The sequence below is a fragment of the Ursus americanus genome, chromosome 24 (assembly GCF_024610735.1).
Source record: "Ursus americanus isolate L20-20 chromosome 24, mUrsAme1.1.p, whole genome shotgun sequence".
In the NCBI taxonomy this organism is placed as follows: Eukaryota; Metazoa; Chordata; class Mammalia; order Carnivora; family Ursidae; genus Ursus; species Ursus americanus.
This window is the reverse complement of record NC_142150.1, coordinates 42,952,864-42,971,237: the sequence shown is the minus strand read 5'-3', so window position 1 is coordinate 42,971,237 and position 18,374 is coordinate 42,952,864. Positions and strand designations below refer to the sequence as shown.

At 43.3% G+C, this 18,374-nt stretch overlaps 1 protein-coding gene across 18 annotated transcripts in view; it reads right to left on the bottom strand.

Annotated features, from left to right (window-relative positions):
• The window catches only part of PPP6R3 (protein phosphatase 6 regulatory subunit 3), a 138,931-nt gene that overhangs the window by 49,483 nt on the left and 71,074 nt on the right, over nt 1-18,374 (bottom strand). For all 18 annotated transcript variants that reach the window (XM_045775714.2, XM_045775715.2, XM_045775718.2 and 15 more), the window contains 4 exons: nt 15,780-15,917; nt 13,041-13,106; nt 10,329-10,441; nt 6,052-6,165 (listed from right to left, as the gene is read on the bottom strand). In XM_045775714.2, coding sequence (XP_045631670.1) covers nt 6,052-6,165; nt 10,329-10,441; nt 13,041-13,106; nt 15,780-15,917 — 431 coding nt within the window. The remainder of the gene's footprint in view (nt 1-6,051; nt 6,166-10,328; nt 10,442-13,040; nt 13,107-15,779; nt 15,918-18,374) is intronic.

Genomic DNA, 18,374 nt, shown 5'->3' with positions numbered 1-18,374 from the left:
CTATCATTATGGTATCATACTACTTTCACTGCCCTAGAAGTCCTCTGTGCTCTGTCTATTCATCTCCCCACTGCCAACCCCTGATCTTTTCATGGTCTGCACAGTTCTGCCTTTTCCTGAACGTCACACGGTTGGAATCATGTAGTCTGTAGCCTCTGCACTGGCCTCTTTAAAGCTCTTAGTGATATACATTTAAGGTTCTTTCATGTCTTCTGAAGGCGTGACAGCTCATTCTTTTTCGCACTGAGGAATATTTGTTTGGATATACCACGGTTTATTTATCTACTCACCTACTGAGGGACATCTTGGTTGCTTCCAAGTTTTCACAAGTGTGGATAAAACTGCCATAAACATCCATGTGCAGGTTTTTGTGTGAACATCAGTTTTCAACTCCTTTCAGTGAATACCAAGGAGCTGGATTATGTTTAGTTTTGTGAAAACTGTCTTCTACAGGGGCCGTACCATTTTGTGTTCCCACCAGGCGCAAATATGAGTTCCTGTTCATCTGCATTTTCACCTGCATTTGCTGTTGTCAATGTTCTGGACTTTGGTCATTCTCACGGGTTGATCTGTGAAGGATGAATGAGCCCTGCATTCCCAAGATACACCATAGTTGGTCATGATATACTATCTTTTTAATATGTTGCTGGATTTAATTTGCTAATACTTTCTTGAGGAATTCTACAACTAAGCTCTTGTGGAATCTTGTTAGTTTTCTTTCCTGTAATATTTTGGTCTGGTTTCAAAGTAACGATGGCTTCATAAAGCGAGCTGGAAAATGGCCTCTCTTCCATATTCCTGTAGAGTTCTTAGATCTTTGGTGGAATTCACCAATGAAGCTAATCTGTGCCGACAGTTTTCTTTGTTGGAAGCTTTTAAACAGGAATTAAATTTCTTCGATAGGTCGAAGTCTGTTTCTGCTAGCTATTACTTTCTAGAGTGGGCTTTGGCAGTACTACTCCTTTAAGGAAGCTACCGTCTCCTCTAAACCACTGAAACTGTCTACCAAGTTGTTTACAGTACTCTCTTATTATTCTTTTAATGTCTGTAGGAATGCAGTTATGTCCCCGCTTTCATTCCTATAATGTGTATCTTTTCTACATTAAGTTAATCTGGCTAGATTTTAGGTCTCACTGATTTTCTGTACTATTTTTTCCTTCTCAATCTCTTTGATTTCTGCTCTTATCTTTATTATTTCCTTCCCTCTGCTCACTTTGGGTTTCATCTGCTCTTCCTTTACTAGTTTAAGGTGGGAGGTTAGATCGTGGACCCAAAACTTTGTCTTCCTTTCTTCTTCTTCTTTTTTTTGGTCTTCCTTTTGTAATTAATATAAACATTTAATGCTAGAACTTTTCCTCTACTACTTTCACTACATTCCACAAATCCTGACATTCCCTGTTTCCATTATTAGTTAGTTCAAAATATGTTCTCACTTCTCTTGTCATTTCCTCTTTGACCCTGGGGTTATTTAAGTGTGTTGCTTCATTCCCAAATATCCAGGGATATTCCAGCAATCTTTTTTATTGATTTCTAGTTTAAACCCATAATGGTCTGAATAAACACTGTGTATGATTAAACTATTTTAATTCACAACGGTTTGTTTGATGGCTCAGAATCTGGTCTATCCTGATAAAAGTTCCATGCGCATCTGAAAAGACTGTGCACCGTGATGTGGCCAGGGGACGGCTCTGCAAGTGTCACTCATGTCAGCCAGGCTGCCACTGCTGTTCCGGTCTTCCATACTCTCACTGGGTTTCTCTCGAGATGCTATGTTGATTTCTACTAGAACCATTTCCAACTGACAGAAAAATTGCAAAGGTGGTACAGAGCATGCCCACCTAACCCATACCCAGTTTCCCATTATTAGTACCTTACACTAGTACAATGCATATTCCAATTAATAAACCCACGTTGATGCATAAAATCCACATGTTAGTCAGATTTCCTTAGTTTTTACCTGAAGTCCTTCCTTCATTTTGGAACCCCACCCAAGACATCACATTGTATTTAACTGTCATGGCTGCTCAGCCTCCTCTTGGCTGTGACAGTTACTCAGACTTCACTGGTTAGGTAGGTACTGTGCAGAATGTCCCTTAACTGAAATTTCTCTTGTGTTTTCCTCATGACCACAGGGTCTCGGAGAGGTGTTAACACCACACAGGTAAGATGTCATTTTCACTACACCACGACAAGAGTGCAAACTGTCAACACAACTCATCGTTGCCTATTCGCTTTGATTATCAGGCTGAGGAAGTGTCTGTCAGAGTCACCGTCAAGTTGCTCTTTTTGTTATCTTTCCATACAGAACTCTTTGGAAGGAAGTCATGGTGTGTGTTCTACAATGAAAAGTGGGCAGTTATGTTCTTCCTCCTTGAGGAGGGAGCATCTACACGAACTGTCTGAAGTTCCTCCGCAGGGAAGATTTGTCTCTTCTCCGTTTACTTGTATCAGTGTGAGCTAATGACTATTTTGTACTTGGGTTCTAAGACAACACAGCTTTAGTTTATTGTACAAATTATTACGCTGTTGTTGCTGATTGTGTGAATCTGCTTTGGCCAATGAAAGCTCTTTCAGCTGTCTCCTGTGTTCCTCTGACATAACCCCTGCCACTTACACTGTGGGGTTTTCTAGGGTTTTTAGTACTTCCTTATTTTTGTACTACACGATGCTCTAGGCTCCTCTTGCCTCTCGTCGTAAAACTGACCATTTCTCTGAGAATCCCTGGTTCCTTTCCCTGGAGAATGGTGTGAAAAACCAAGATCTGGGAACTCATCCTTGTTCCCAGTGGCATGTCATTACTTCTAGACCCTTGTAGCCCACAAAGCAAGTCTTTTTGGTTTAACTCTTCATGGCTCAGTGTGGGTAATTTCTGATGTCCTGTACTAATTCTTTTCTTGAGTCGGTCCAAGTTCACCAATAAGCCCATAGGCATTCTTCATTTATGCTGTGGTTTTTAGTTCTAGGATTTCCATATGATCTTCCACCTCTCTGCTCAAATTCCCCACCTGTTCACATATTGTCCATTTTCCCCACAATCTTTTAACATGTTAATTAGAGTTACTTTAAATTCCCTGTCGGACAGTTCCAACATTTTTAAATCTAGTTCTATAGACTACTCAGGCTCGTGAGTTTTTTGGGATTCTTTTTATCTTGTTTGTGTTGCAATTTTTGGTTGAAAGGTGGACAAGTTGTGTAGGAGTAGAAATCGATGTAAGCATTATTTCTGGAAAGAACATATCTCTTTTTCTCTAGACCTTTAACGTGGGGTTTAAATCAATCTAAGGTCAGCAGCTGAACTAGGTTTGCTAGGACTGACTTCCCTCAGTGTGTTACAGACTTCAAATGCATCTCAAGTTAACTTTGTATTTATAGTTAGGGCTGGTTTGCCAAGTTTTTCTCTACGTCACTCTTTAGCTTACTCTTAGCTCAAGTTCTTCCCTTTAAGCTTGCTCCTGTGCCTGACAAAGTCTCCTCCCACACTAGCCTGTCCTGTATCAGCTGACTGCTGTTGTTACTGGAGGCCTGGCGGAATGGGAGCAGCGGGAGAAATGCTATTGTTTTGGTTCAGCCTGTCTCAGGCAGCTGAAGGGTCCCTAGGTCTCACTGACCCTGCTTCAGTGGAAGAGGATCTCTAATTGTTGGTGCGTGCCCAGAACATGTCCCTGCCTCTCCCATGGGCTACAGGATTTTTTCTGTTCCCTTCTCCCCACTGCAAATGGTCTTCACCTGTGTCTTTATGACTACGGGATTTCCTTAGTGGCCTAAGAGCTCCGTTCAGCAGGCACTAGGGGAAGGATTATGGTGGGGATTCGTGCATTTTCCCCAAAGGCTGCTGCTGTGTTTCCTGAGGCCCATTCTGCAAGGGAGGCTTTCTCTGGCCTCTCGGCCTGCCCCGCCACAGCCATTTCCCTGAGAAGAGCCTGCAGGTGTGCGCGAATTCCCCTGGCATCTACAGCTCTCAGGTTTCTTTGCTGTCCTTGTCCCCTAGGGAGCTCTGGGAATTACCTAGCCTACTACTGGTCTGCATTTATGGAAAACATATCTGAACTCTTAATTTTACCAAGATGAAAAATGAAACTATGAAAGTACCCCAGGTCCTTGGTGTAAGGTAAGAGCTAATATATACTAACCTACCCCTTCTCCTTATTTCTTGAGTTTTATTAAAATAATCTAAAATGTATTGTTTTTTCCAACATGTGGCTTATTCAATTATTCATTCTGAACATTTAACCTTCACATTCATATTAATAATAATTTTCAAACCCTATCCATTTCATTTATCATCACTTTTATGAATATTATTCCTTTAAGTTCTTTAACTTATTTCTGTTTGGTTTTGGTCAAGTCCATCTTCAGGTACTTCACGCTGGGAACAAAAGCCTGATGGAACGCTGTGGTCGCAGAGTCAGGGGAAGGCCTGCTCTGCCCTCACGCATCCTAGCAGTCAGCAGCAGTGCGCCAGGGGCACGGTCCTGCCCTCTGCCTTCCGCCTTTATTTCGCTTCACATATGAGATGCCTGGCAATCTGATTTGCTTTGTGGTTGACCCATTTTCTCCTATCCAGACACTTTTAGGATTTGTCCTTTCTTCTTGGGATTCATAAAGCTCATCAGGAAAAGGCTAAAATCTGAGCGCTGCCCTCCCTTTTAAATTTAATCTTGCTTAGCATCTGATCACTTTCTGATCTGAAGACAAGTTCCTTCTGGTCAGAAATTTCCTTCTATTGTTTCTCTTTTTGTTCTATCTTCTCTGCTCTAGATTATATAATTATGTGTTTTCTTTCTTCCATTTGAAAAGATGTACCTTTTTTCTCAGATTTATTCCTTTCTCAAGTCAGGGTAGTTGATACAAGCCTCACAGCACCATTTCAGGTGCTTTCAAACCATCTGAAGAGATGGTGCAACTGTCGTGAAGCCTGAGAAGCAAGAGGACAGTCCTGCACCACTTGATTAATACCTTAAAAGTCACTGGTTACATTCTTTAAAATAGAATTTGCAGGAGAAGACACAGACAAAGTCAAAATTGCAGACACAATCCCCAAATTACAAGAGCTTTGAAGCAGTGCTGCCAAACTGCCCTTCCATTACCACTAACCAAAGACTCAACAAACCGGGAATAGAGATTAGGAATTTGGGAAGTGGAATGACTGTGTTCACTACTTTGCTAGAAACCAAAATGACATCACTGAAAGTACATCCAGAAACCCCGGAGGGCTGATATTTTCATATGCTGACAGCAGCCTCCTCTGTCCTCTTCATGCCCTCTCGTTTACTGGAGAAATCTAACAGTGAGTGAGAAAATACAAACTCTAATCTCTAAACCACATACTCCTGGAGTGCTCACATATACATACCTCTTTAAATCCTCATGCTCCAGGGAACAGTCAGAAAATTCTGACAATTAGTAAGTGAATTAGCACTGGACATGAACTGTAAAGAGTAACATGATAAACATCACCTGGCTGGGCCAGGGCACATACATGGGAAAAGCAGACCACACTTCTGATTCTGAAACACCTGACACAAATCTGTCCTTAAAGGCCGTAAGCCACCTGCCCACCCATTTTAAAATAGCCTCACGAACTGCAGCACCCTCACATGTGAAATCCCCGAAGAACCAAACTGAAGCCTCAAGTTAGTATGTGTAGAAAAGAATCATAAGACAGAAAGCATCCTTGAACTGCCACTTGCAGGAGAGAGAGCTGCCCACTGACCAGGAGGAACACCTACTTTCAATTTCATAATTGAGAAATACGCTTCTCTTGTGTTACATGTTTTGTTTCTGACACCACTTGTTATAGCTACCTTCTCATGCTACTTCAAATAACCAAACACTGCCAGTAAACAGCGCTCACCAAACACTATCTTAACTGTATCCCTATATCCCACGCTCACAGGAAACTAACTCAGAGTTCATATGACGGAGAAAGACTCAGCACCTGCAATTCAAGGGCATGAGATTGTAGCATATCAACCAACAACTCTTAGTTTCTAGAAAATCTAAAAGCAAAACAAAATGGCTCAGCATTTGTAAGACAAATGGAAAGCTTACGTGGGCCGCCGTGTCTCAAGTAAAGTCAGCAGTATCTGGATTGCACTGACTATGGCTGATTCATTTTTCTCCTTGTGGAAAATATTTGATAGAAGCTGCTCTATAATTTCTTGCCTAGGGAAACAAATAAATAGTCAAGTCCTAATTGTAACATCAATTAACAGTAACGTCAGAGAAGAAGAGCATGGCACCAGTAAGGCAAGTACTCTACAAGAGCTCAACCTCACTTGGGCATATCTGTTTCACTTAATATTTAATTTTTAATACATTTATTAAACTAGACAAGTGATCCTGCTTATTCTAAAATCGAACTCTCCCTCATGTGTTCTCCTACTCCCGCCCTCCTTTCTGGAGAATCACCTGGGCCCTGCTTGCCTTTGCCAATCTTGTAGAGCCAACAAGTATTTCAAGACTGGAAGTCACCTTCCACTCAGACCAGGGTGCTGGTGGTGGTGGCTGTGGGTGGTAAGAAGATTTGGAACTCTTCAAAAGGGGGGAATTTTTCAAAAAAGGCTAATTAGAACCCACAAATGTCTTCCCACAAAGGCATTAGTGTATAATTAAGATCTAAAACACATAAAAGACAAGATCAATTGTTTCGTTTTACCCTATAATTAAAATTTGGTAAATCAAAATAATATGGTAGCAATGAAGTGGATTTGCCTGAACTATTGCCCAAAATGTATTTTCTATAGGCTCTTCCCATTACACACTCAAGGCCATGATGAATGTAAAACACAAGGGTAACTTATTAGGTAAATTTATATGGACATTCTCAAGGAAGATCTGTTTCCTAGAATCTCAGTAATTTTCAGCAGCCAAGTGAATGAAAAACTGGAACCTCCCTTACAATGGGACATACAGCTGGGCCGTCCCTGTTGCTCACCCAGTGGAGATGCCAGTCATCCCGAGGTACAGCTGTGCTCACTGCATCCCAACACCAGTCCCCTTACCAGGCTAAGGCAGCAAGTAGGAGAGATCTCTTTTTATTTGGGCGAAGCAAATAAAACTGGTATCTAACCTAACTTCAGAGGACCCCCACCCCCTTGATGGAAGGAGCTTTTAAGTACTCCCAGACCAGCACTAAAATGGTGAGAACTTTACCCAGAACAGCACTATAAAAGTCACTCAACACACAGCAGTCTATAGAATAAATACTAGGTTTGGGATCGGGCTCTAGAAAACAGACAGCTTTTTCACAGTAAATATATATATTTTTCAAAGACCAGCCTCATGCCCCATACAGGACTATGAACACAGCATCCAACTGTAGCTGTCCACCTCCTCATTCAAGGGTCGTGTTCTTACCTATCAGAGAGCGCAGTTTCACAAATGCCAACGCCTGCGGCAGCGGCTAGCAAAGAGGCCCTCGCTAGCTCACGGTTTCATCAGCTGACTAGATCTACGAAAGCAGCCTACTCATCAACAAAAACGATACGACAAGCAGCAAAAATGTGATGGTCAAGATGTAACATAATAGCTGAACCATGAGTCTTATCTGAACACACAAATATCACCCAATACAGACGAAATCATAAACTGAAGGACTAAGCTATTCAAATAGGATAAAATGAATGCCTTCGTATTCCTTAAATAAGGCATTTATTTACATGAGAGAGAAAACAGATTTACTCTCACATTTAACAAAACCGGAGTTCTAGGATGAGCATGAGTAAACTCCCCATGGGAGTTGTTCTGGGCATGTAACCCTCCAGGGACTTTTATCCAGGCCTTTGAGACAATGGCGCACTTCTGTTTTGATTCTGCTTTCTATATGGGCAGTCAGAGGGAAGCTAACTGGCTTGACTGGGATCAAACCCCAATTCATGCTAAGCTCCTCTGTATCAAAAATTAAAAGCTGCACAGTCCAACCTTCTCTAACACAACTGGTTTTAAAGGAATTTTTAAACTTCAGAATTCCTGAGTCACTAAATTGCATATACTCAATTTAAGCCCTGATGGCTTCCCAAGCTACTCACCATCTAACACTTCCATCCACTTTCTCAGAGACCCTCTGGCATCCCTACCCATCTTTATCATTCCCTCTAACCTGAGCTCATTTTAAACTCTTCCTTCCATGCTGCACTACACATATCTCTGTGTTTATATAACCCCAACTGAGGGCTGTCAGGCAATATAAAGAGCTGGGTAATCTGTATACTACGTCTTGCCAGTAGATTGGCCTAATAATACAATATTGCTATACTATTCATTGTTTATCAAATATAAACAGATATTATACATTAATACCTAATAATATATCAACCATATACAAATGCTGTTATGATTAGTAAGTTTACCAAGCCCGTAGAAGCCTTTGGTCACTGTGTATTTCCTTAATCAACAGATACTAAAAGAACCATCATAACGTGGGAGCATATCTGATTATACTAAAAGGGGCTGGTTCTCATTCTCAAGAGTGCAGGAGGCTGTGGTAGAGTAAGTCTTCCCACTGCTAACTGCAGTGAAGATTTAACTCAGTGACATCATCAGACCCCTGACTCATCAGGTCCATGAATTTGAAGAAATCTACTCCAACTTCTATTTAATGACGCCAATCCTGAGCACGCAGCTGCATGATTCCATTTACAGCTGCCCGATCCAGGACTAAAGACACAGTCTGCCTGTAACAGCTAGTGCCCACACAGACTCCACATCGGAGAGGGCTCCGGTGGCACTGACACTCGGTGCTCACTGCTGACCAGTCCGGCATCCGGGGGGAACCTGCTGTCCCAGACGGCCACTGTACTCAAACCGTAACGAGTCTGAAATGACCTGTCCTAAGTGTAAAATACACACCGGCTTTTCAAAACTGCATACAAAGAATATAGACTACCTCAGTAATTTTTTTTAAATGAGCACATGTTCAAATATTTTGTATCAATTAAATAAAATACATTGTTAAAATTAATTTCACCTATTTTTTACTTGAATGTGTCTACTAGACCATCTGAAATGACATGTGACTTTTATTTCTATTGGACAGCACAGCGCTGTCATGAACCATATGAGATTGTTGGTATTCAACATTTTTTTAACTTACTCAAATGGCAATTTTACATGGTTCAACCTAACACTACTATAATTACCAGCATTTGAATGTGGAATGTCTTATATTTACAAAAAGAGTACATATGCTATAATGCCAAGAATAACGGAAATGGGGAAGGAAAATGACATTTTACTTAGAAGCTGATAATTTAAGTTTTGCCACTTCAGAGAATTAGTCAACTCCCTTCCTGGGAAAATACAACTCTACTTCTCGGATGACAAAGTTTAAAAATGATACCACGTCTCTTAATTTGTTCCTTGTTCATCTAACACCTGCCAGGTAAATAATACACAAAATGTTTTCTTTTAATACAAGGGCCTTCCAGGCAGTTAAGCCAAAAGAAGCCAAGTGAGCATCAGTATCTAGAAGGACCGGAAGAGGACTGACAAAGTCATTAGCCGGGACAAGAGCGGTGGCAGCGAGCTGAAGCAGGGCTACCATTCACACTGAACAGTGCTCACTGTATGTGCACTCTTTCCATTTCCTTGTCCAAAGTGGGGAAATGCCTGATTGTTCTTTACTAAAAACACTTCCAGCTGTGTAGCTGCAGGTCAAATGTAGGCCCGTGCTCAGTGGCAAATATTCTTTCAGAAAATGTGTAAATCTAGGAAAGCTAGTACCCATGAGTTGGCCATTCATAAATTTCAAAACAGCACACCATCCTCAAACTATTTTCCACCCAAACATGAGATGGCTGCTCCCAAGGAATTGTCTAAAAATAAGGGCAGAGCAGTACAAAGACAAAAAACATACAAGACTTGTAACCCTTCAAATCAGGTCTGGTCAGGTTGCCCCAGTCAGCTGCAAAGGTATAGTGAACCCCAAGGAGAGCTTCTGGTAAAAATCCTTGACTACAATGGGTCAAGTCAGTCTGTGTAGCAGACGATTCTTCACCAAAGACCTGCAGAGAAGTTGACTGCTGTCATATGAGGGCTTTATGGAATTCTAGTTCCAGCTTTTGGAAAAGTTCGAAATCTACATATAAATGTCATTTCTTTACATTCTTACCCTCCAGGTAAGGTCGCCACTTGGCATCACAAATGGCTGAGATCAGATAAGCCAGTTCTCCTACCTTCTCCCCGACCTAGGGTTTTTTGCAGGGTCTTTTGCAGGGTCGTGACTCCCACAGATGGAACACTTACCAACCACTCACACTGGTAACACATTAAACAGCATCAATTAAAAAAAAAAAAAAAAAAGAACAAGAACAGAGTTTTAAACATACTTTTCTAGAGTGGCAAGCAGGGGATCTGGTTCTGTACTGTTCTGAATTTGTAACATCTGGTCTCTGCTCAGGCGAACAATTTCACAAAGTGACTGTGAAGCATTTGAATGCCGCTAAAGGAAAAAAGTACAATTTTAACTATAAAACACGTCAAATGTCAAATTTATAACAAAACGTTAGCGAGGAAATTGCTTAAGAAATACAAATGAACACTGGCCGTGAGAAGCTGCAGTGAGTAAAAAGTCAAGGTGAGAAGAAGTAACGTAGACACAAGAGTATGATTCTGCCAGGCTAATGAGCTTCATGCACCAATACCGCACAGTACAGATCACTATGTGTAGGGACATGGGATCAAAGTTCTAGCAAGGAAAAATTTCTACAACTGAGAACTTGGAAAAAATACACCCCCCAAATACAGCTGACCTTTGAAACATGGGTTCGAACCGCACAAGTCCACTTACACGTGAATTTTCTCAATATGGTATACTTATTTAAATGTATTTTCTCTTATGATTTTCTTAATAACATTTTCTTTTCTCTGGCTTGCTTTATTGTAAGAATATGGTAAGTAATACATATACAAAATATGTGTTAACTGGTGCTTTGCCTTATTGGTAAGGCTTATAGCTAATAGCAGGCTATTAACAGTTAACGGAGTCAAAAGTTTTACATGGGTTTTCAATTTCATAGGAGGTTGGCACCCCTAACCCCTATGTTGTTCAAAGGTCAACTGTATATATTTTTATCAGCATAGAAGCTGATAAATCGGCTTTTAAATCAGCACTGATTAAAAAAAAAAAGACAAATATAGCTTTCTGGAATATACCAATGGGTAAGAAATATTACATCTTCTCCCAGTGTACAGTGTGTTTACCTTACATGAAAGGTCTAAAATCTCAGCACCCAAATGCATTACGTTCTGTGGCACGCGGCACAGCCCACAGACGGAGCAGTTACGTGTCCAGCACAGCTAGACAGTGATATTCCAGCACAGATAACTACATACACCAGAATATCAAAATCCATTGACTAGAATTAGGAACCTAACATTCTCTTAATAAATATAAACTGGTCACTATGATCTTAGCATAGAATTTATCACTTAATACAAAGCAGAAGTATCGAAAGGACTGTCCAGAGGCAAAATTAACTTTCTTGCAAATCAAGTAAAGAAGCTGCTAATCCTCCAAATGCTTTGTCCAAGAAAGAAAGAAAGAAAGAAAGAAAGAAAGAAAGAAAGAAAGAAAGAAAGAAAGAGAGAAAGAGAGAGAGAGAGAGAAAAAGGAAGAAGAGAAAGGAAGAAAGAAAGAAATAAGAGCTGCAGGTGTGGGCTTCTTTACCAGTTTCTCTGAGCCTTGCAGACAAGTATACTTTGCTGTTGAGCAATCAAGTGGTGTTTGAGAATGTGAAAACCTAGCGACAGGCAAGCCCCGTCCATGGACAGGTATTCCCCATGAACGGGACAGGCCACACTCCCGTCATCATTCTCCACGGCCCACACTGGCCACACTTGCATCACATGGGAACGTGCTCAGACCGTCCAACTCCCCTGGCCATAGGAGGTGTTATCAGCCCAACCAGACTGCAGGCTCCCACTAAGCAGGGCTTCTCCCACTCCAGCACCCGATACTGGCACACACTGGGATGTGTTCTGAATGTTAACAGGAACAATAGCGTAGGGGAGCACCAGGTGCACTGTCCCAAAGGGAAAATGGGGAATCAACAGAACCTTTAGTGATTAACTTTTTTTGGTGGGGGGAGCCTGTTTTAGATAAATTCCAGGTATCAAAAGTTTTTGAACACACCCGAGGGACTAAATCAAGCTTTGTGAGTGAGAATAAACTCTGGTTACACACCTCTCCCTTTGTGCTATTCGTCCATGGTCTCACTCTTCAATCTAATTGGCAATCTAAGGCACACCAGAAGGTCCCCTGACCTCCCCATGACATACCCCGCGCATCTGCTTTAAATCACCTCCTTCCCAGAGAGCAGGTTGGGCTGCAGAGCTGTCATGTCCACAGGCAGAAATGGCTAAACACGGGCAATCCCGTGGGGCTCAGGCGGCGACGGAAGGTGGCAACCAGAGGAGCAGCAGAGCTGCCAGCTTCCTCTACCAGGGCTAGTCCCGGAGACCCCACCCAGACAGGATCCCCCAGCACAGAGCTCAGTCTTCAAACTCCAGAGCAGCTTCAATTCTACATCCAAGTCAATCCCCAGCTCCTGGGACAAAGCCACGCCTGTCAGTGCCAGAGGCCAGGCCAAGAAGTATGAGTGCCAAGGGCCTAGCACTCTAGGGGTTCGACGGTGGCAAAGCTTCTGATGTGCTGCCTGGACAGCATAGCCAGAACAGAAAACACGAGGGCAGATGTGACCACACCATTTGGGCTAACGATGTGCATACAAGGAAAACGAAGCAGGACAGAGGAGGTCTGGAACAAAGGCAAGCAGACTCAGCACGAAATCCCAATCTCCGAAAGTTGGTGCTAGAACCAGGGTCGGCTGTTTTCCACATTTCTGAAAATGTTTCAGGCATCAGCAAAATGTAATATTTGTTAAAGCCTTTAGTGCTTAGAAAATCATCAACTTTAAGAATGCCAGATTATGCCGGTCCTCTACCTTCATGTCTCGTACAATTATGCTGTATGCACAAATAAACACGGTTCCATTTTTGTTTTTTAAAAATCAAGTTTACAGTCACACAAGAGAACTTACATCTTCTTCTTGCGATGGATGAACTATTTCCACAAGTCTCTGGATAATTTGCTCCTCATTTAACCACTGTAAAACACATTGTAGAGGTAATCATAGCAATGCGTGGCTCTTGTTCAAGCCCCAATGAAGATTAACATACTTGGAAATATCCATCACATTTTAAGTAGAATGTTACAGGTTTCTCTGGACTTTGAACACTACAGGAAATTAAAAGTCCCCCAAGGAAAATGCCAGTGAATATATTATTTAAACAGTAGCCAACACTACCAACTATGCCCAAAATTACAATTCCCACATACAAATATTCTAACCTCAGCTTCTTAGCCACAGGGTGATTCTCAGACACTAAGCACTAAAAGGGCCTGTATTTTGTTTGGGGTGTGTGTGTGTGTGTGTGTGTGTGTGTAATTTATACATTTTCTATTAGACAGTATTCACCCTAAGACAGCATCAGAGGGTCGCCTGGGTAGCTCAGGCAGTTAAGAGTCCAGATTATGGCTCTGGTCAGGATCTCAGGGTCAGGCTTCACCCTCAGAGGACAGTGGGCTTGAGATCCTCTCTCTCCCTCTGCCCCCCCCAAAATAAATAAATAAATAAATAAATAAATAAATAAATAAATAAATAAATCTTTAAAAAAAAAAAAGGCTTCAGAAAGACTGAGAAAAATAGAATTTAGTATCAAGCCTGTGGGTTAAAACATAGATGACCTTTTAGATTCCAAAACCAGTTAAGAGCCACAGGAAACAGGGGCAGGGCACCACAGCAGGAGAGTTTACCTGCCCTGTCCCGAGTTAGTACAGAACTAGTATCCTGTCCAGGACAACCCTTTCTCACCTATATATGCAGTACTGCTGGGAATGAAAACAGGAAGAGGAGAAGAATAAAGGAGAATAAATTAAATATCAGCTAGTAGAATGTTAGGAACAGAAGCAACATAATAAACAAGGCACTTACAACCAAGAAAGGACACAAAAACAAAAACAACCTCAAAACAAAAGCCAAAGGTTAAAGGGAAATTGGGGGAAGGGGGGAGGCACGGGGCTGGGTGGCAAGAAATCAAACACAATTTGCTAGGGCACAGCTGCCTGCTCCTTAAAGAGAAAGGTGCCCAAGAGAAACACAAGAGGGCACAAAGCTAGAGGTTCAACTTTACATTTCAAGATCAGTTTTTAAATGGGGACATGAATCACCCTCCTGGGGATCTCGAAAATGCAGATTTTGATTTAGTAGGGCAGAGGTGAGACCTGAGTCCCCAGGTGATACCTGGGGTCACACTTCAGTAGCAATGGCGGGGGGGGGGGGGGGAGGATCCTGACCACAAGGGAGAGGAAGGAAACTTTGAGGGCTATTTTCATAGCCCCACACTCCTACTGCCTCCACAGCCATTAATAAGCATTTACTCCCCCATGGCGGGCACACAAATCAAAGTTTCTAACTACCTTTCCCCCAACCTAAGCCTTTATTAACTGCCTATCACCACAACCCTCCAGAAGCACATCTATTCCTTTAGAAATGGCCCTAAAATTCAACCCAGAAGTGACCAAAGGAATTCTAAGAAACTATGCTTAGTAATTTCCCCCTAGAACAATCCAAATATAAAGGTGACCCCTCCCCTCGCCCTCAACAACTCTCCTGGAATCCTCAACATCTTCTGGGAAAAGATATTCACAAAAACACACCTAAAAGGAACCAGCACCCCAATTTAGGGTCCCTTCCCACAGGTAACTCCAGGACATTCACTAGGTACCCTCAGCTGGTGTCCTCACAATGACAACAGTTCTCAGGAGACTTCTGTCTGGTTCTACAGACCCAGCCCTAACCCCAAGCCCCGGGCACGCCTGCTCACCTCAGCACAACATGCCTTTCCTGGAACACCACCTGACAGACCCTCCTGCCTCTCCTCTGGCTGTTCAAGGCTTTAATTAAAATCAGCATTTCCAATAAAACTAATTTCAGAGAAATGAGTAAGTGCTAGGGTTCGAGGGTGCGTATTACGGATGGAATGGGTTGGGGAAGGTTCTGGAAGAAGGCAGTGAAGAGAACGAGAGAGGAGGAGACAAAAGATTAAGAAGCAGCAGCAAAGATAAGAGCCCGTGAGAAACCTCATCTTCCAGTTACTCACACTCTCCCTCTTCCTACCCAAATTCCACTTACGACAGCTCTTCAAGAGGCACACGCATCCTAAAATAACCACCTACCAAAATTTAAAAATGTGTCCTTTTGGAAATAAACCCCATTCCCTTTCTTCTCCTATGATCTTAACTACCCACAAGAGGAATGTTACCCTGAAGGCTGATTTCCCGGAAACACCCGCACCCATCCTCGCAGCCGTGACCCTGTGGTGTGGTCACGCTCTCAAGAGCAACGCCACATGGCATCCTCAGAGATCTGTAACTCCCAATCTTCTGCTCTTACCACCAGACATGCTTTAAACACATGTTCAACCCATTCTCACTGCCCCACTCCCACTGAAAATCAAACCAGCAAAGGGCAAAGAACCCCTCACAAAGAAACATCCCAGGAACCTCTGGATGTGTACATCTCGAAAACTAATCCTGGGGGGAACATGAGAACCTACCTTGGAACCACGTTCCTTCCCCACCCTGCCCTCCCCCCACCCCACCAGTTTCCCAGACAACCTCCCCCTCCCTACCCTCTGGAATCCCTCCCAGCACCGAGCAGCCCCGTCGGCTCCTGGACCACTCCCCACCCTGCGGCAGGAGTCCTAATTCTACTCACGTTCAGCACGTCTTGCCTGGGCTGCGGAGGCTCAATGCACGTCAGGAGCCTGAGCAACAGATCCATGATGGCCGAAGTTCCTATGTGCTTTATTATAAGGTCTACAAAATCACGTTTCTTCTTTAAGAAATCCACAATCTAGAGGAGAACAGACCAAAACTGAAAGACACATAACTGGGGAACTATCAACTTTAGAATGTATTCCACCCTGACCCCTCAAACTGGCCCCTCTCAAATCCCACCACCATCTGAAGTGGAGGAATGGCAAATGCTGAGGTAGTAATCAGATGTAAAAGCAGAAAGCCCGCTAATTGTTAAGTATGCAAAAAACCCCTTAGGAAAAAACTCCCAAATTATCACACATTTCCTCATATAAATATACCATAATAGAATCTTATATTTCTGTTGACTTTTATTATTAATTTTCAAAGAATAAGGATAATTTAATACCCTATAAAGAGCACGAGAATATACCATTACACAGTTTATGGACATAAAGCAAGTCCATCAGACTGCACTAATATGCAGAATAAACATTCAAAATCCTAATTAGTCCCTAGAAAGTAAGAAAAAAACTTCGAAACATCAAGTATTTTTAAGCGAGTCTAAGTGGCTAACTCACCCGTTACAGCAACACCACACATGGGTCTGATGTCAGCTGTTCCCCTGACTAGATTAACACAAGGAGGGGGAGTGTGGAAGAGACGGGCAGCTACACAGAAGGGACACGAGAAGTCGCAACTGTCACCTGGGTCTCTCTGTGCCAGAAGAGGGAGCACATTCTGTCCTGCACACCCATGTGGGCCTTCTGTCCAGAGGCACGAAGTGTCTCTTCAAAAGTCCCAGAAGCAGCGAGGCCAGCGTGGCTGCAGCTAAGTCTCACCAAAATCTCTCAGAAGCCCTCGAGGTGGGGCTGCCCCGCTCAGCGCTCTGGACAAGGAACCAAGGCGCAGACCAGGTCAGTCTCTTGCTAGAGCCAAACTGTGGCTGCCCTGAGGTTTGAACTTAGGTCTGTATGCCACAAAAGCCACAAATCCTGCCATCATCCCACGTGTAGAAGTCTATGAGCCAGAGATGACAAAAGTGCTTCAAGCTATCCGGTACAAACGAGCAGCAACTCTCACAGACTGCTCCTCTCAACAGGGAGGTTAAACATCGCAATATAAAGCTTCAAGAAGTTAGACGCAAATCATCCACTCACAACTGAATCACACGGTAGTTTTTAAAAGCACAGCAAAGGAGAAAAGAGGAAAAAGTCCGACATGACCAATATACCGCATGATTCAGTGGCGAAAGCATCGGCTCAGGAGCCCAAAGGCACAACCTCCAGCCAGTGCTGTGGACAGCACAGCAAGGACAGCAAGATGCCCTCTATGGAGGATGACACCACTGAGACACTAACCCTCCCAACACTGTGAAGCCACCCGGCAGCTGGATGTCCTGGCCCGGGGGCAGATGAACGACTGGGGCGGGCCAGCCAGGCCGGGCCTCCAGTTCCCTCGTTACCCGCAGCTGCGTGCACGCTAACATCTCGTGGGATGGGAAACCTTCATTTACACTCTCAATTCTCAAACGGAGAGAGAGGTGCCAGGTTTGATCTTTTCCTAGAGCTAGAAGAGCGAGGGTGACTGAATCTTCTCATTCTCATTCCAAGAGTCCTAAGCCAAGAAGCACAAGGAGCCGCAGTGACCAGGCCCCTTTCTCGGCACTTCATTGCAGATGCCATCACCTGTGCACAGACAGGTCTGACCCCGAAGGCCAGCGCACACACTCAGAGTCCCAGCAAGCTTCAAGCATTCTCGCTCTATATAAAGGTATGGAGAGAACCGGAGCCCCTGAATTTGGGCTTCCCTAGCATGAAGTGAAGAGAAAAAGCATGATGAAGGTGGCCGGCCTGTGTCAGTAACAGCTACAACCATCTGAAAGGACCAGGACCTCAGGCTGATCGGACAGTGTGCACTTTGCCAGAATGCTCAGCAATACTGTTATTTTTCACCAGAAGGCAGAAGAGGGAAAGACAGCCTGCCTGTATTACAATAATCATGATTTGGGGATTACTATCTAAGAAAAAAGAACCTCAATTCCAATACATTTAGGAGAATAATCCTGCCTAATTAAGAACATGAAAGAACAATCTTGTCTTTCTACAATAAAGCCATGCATCCAGTTTGCCTTGGCAAAGGACAGACATACTGGGCCTGAAATAGTTCCATCCCTCCATGTCTGCTGATGGCAAGGACGGGTCACGGAGCCTGTGTTCCAGCAGAGAGGAGGCCAGGCTCGGCCGATCAGACCAGCTACAGCCCTGGCATCACACCCTTGCTCGCTGCGCTCTGGCGTCTGTTTGCACGTGAGCATCGGAGGCTCTCGTTGGTCCTTGGGTGCCTGTTTCCAGAAGTGGATCACAATCTCCTGGTAAGCACATCCTTCTTCACACCAGTATCCACTACAGCAGTGACTCTCAAATTTTAGTACACGTCAGAGTCATTTAGAAGACTTACTAAAAATCCCAGATCTCTGGGCCCCACCCTCAGAGTGTCTGATTCACTACGTGTGAGGTGCGGCTTACAAACTTGCCTTTCTAACAAGTTCTCA